At 24.0% G+C, this 843-nt stretch overlaps 1 protein-coding gene across 1 annotated transcript; it reads right to left on the bottom strand.

Moving 5' to 3' along the window:
- Positions 1–560: 560 nt before the first annotated feature.
- On the bottom strand, positions 561–839 carry Chro.40416 (hypothetical protein). The annotated part of the gene is made up of 1 exon (XM_659763.1): positions 561–839. The coding sequence occupies one exon, from the start codon at positions 837–839 to the stop codon at positions 561–563; it is 279 nt and encodes a 92-aa protein (XP_664855.1).
- Positions 840–843: the final 4 nt, after the last annotated feature.

The raw sequence follows: 843 nt of genomic DNA, 5'->3' as shown, positions 1-843 counted from the left end.
TTATTTGTTATTTAGTAGCTAATATACTTATGTGTTAAAATGTGTTTAATCTAGAATTTACCAATATAAATATATATAGGAATTTAGAGAAATTTTTGAAAAAATATGAACAAATTATTGGAAGAATGAAGAGGAATTATCGAAGAAATCTTGAATTGTGGGTTTGAGTAATGTTATAGAATGAAGGAATTTGTCATTTTCCTAAAATTAATATAATAATATGATAGCTAGAATTTGGAATGCATGCATGCAAAATTTAAATATTGCATATGTTCAAGAACGGTATATTGAGTTTTCTTTAATAGCTAATATAGAAATTCTTCCTTTATAATATTAAATAGATTTTACCTGATATTCCAAATTTCTCACTTTTTCATATTTTTAACTCAAATCTAGAAAAAGAGTTTAATAAAAATGAGAAATATTAAAGATTAGATTAATACATTCATTTTCTTTATATATATTTAAATAAATAAACCTATACTTGGAATAGATCAAGTAAAAGTTTTATTCTTTTGATAGAAAAATGTTGAATAATAATAAGTTTAATGTCTTTAGGTCTATTTTGAGTATTTTTCTCTTCTTTTTTTCTTAGAACTTAAAGTTTGAGTCATATAAGACTTTGGTCTAGTAGGACGACTCCTAGGAGTAGATGTAGATGTAGATGTTGAAGTAATAGAAGAATGAGTTGAACTTTGACTTTTAGTCCTTTGTTTCTTGGAAAGTTGAGATTTAAGCCCAAGAATTGATTCTTCAAGGGTTCTTAAACTTCTTTCTTGGCAATATTTATTAAATGTAGATTGTAAATATCTAGTTATGTTTCTAACCATTTTATTCATTAAC

This window comes from Cryptosporidium hominis (assembly GCF_000006425.1).
Source record: "Cryptosporidium hominis TU502 chromosome 4 CHRO014144, whole genome shotgun sequence".
NCBI lineage: Eukaryota > Apicomplexa > Conoidasida > Eucoccidiorida > Cryptosporidiidae > Cryptosporidium > Cryptosporidium hominis.
This window is presented reverse-complemented; position numbering and strand designations above follow the sequence as displayed.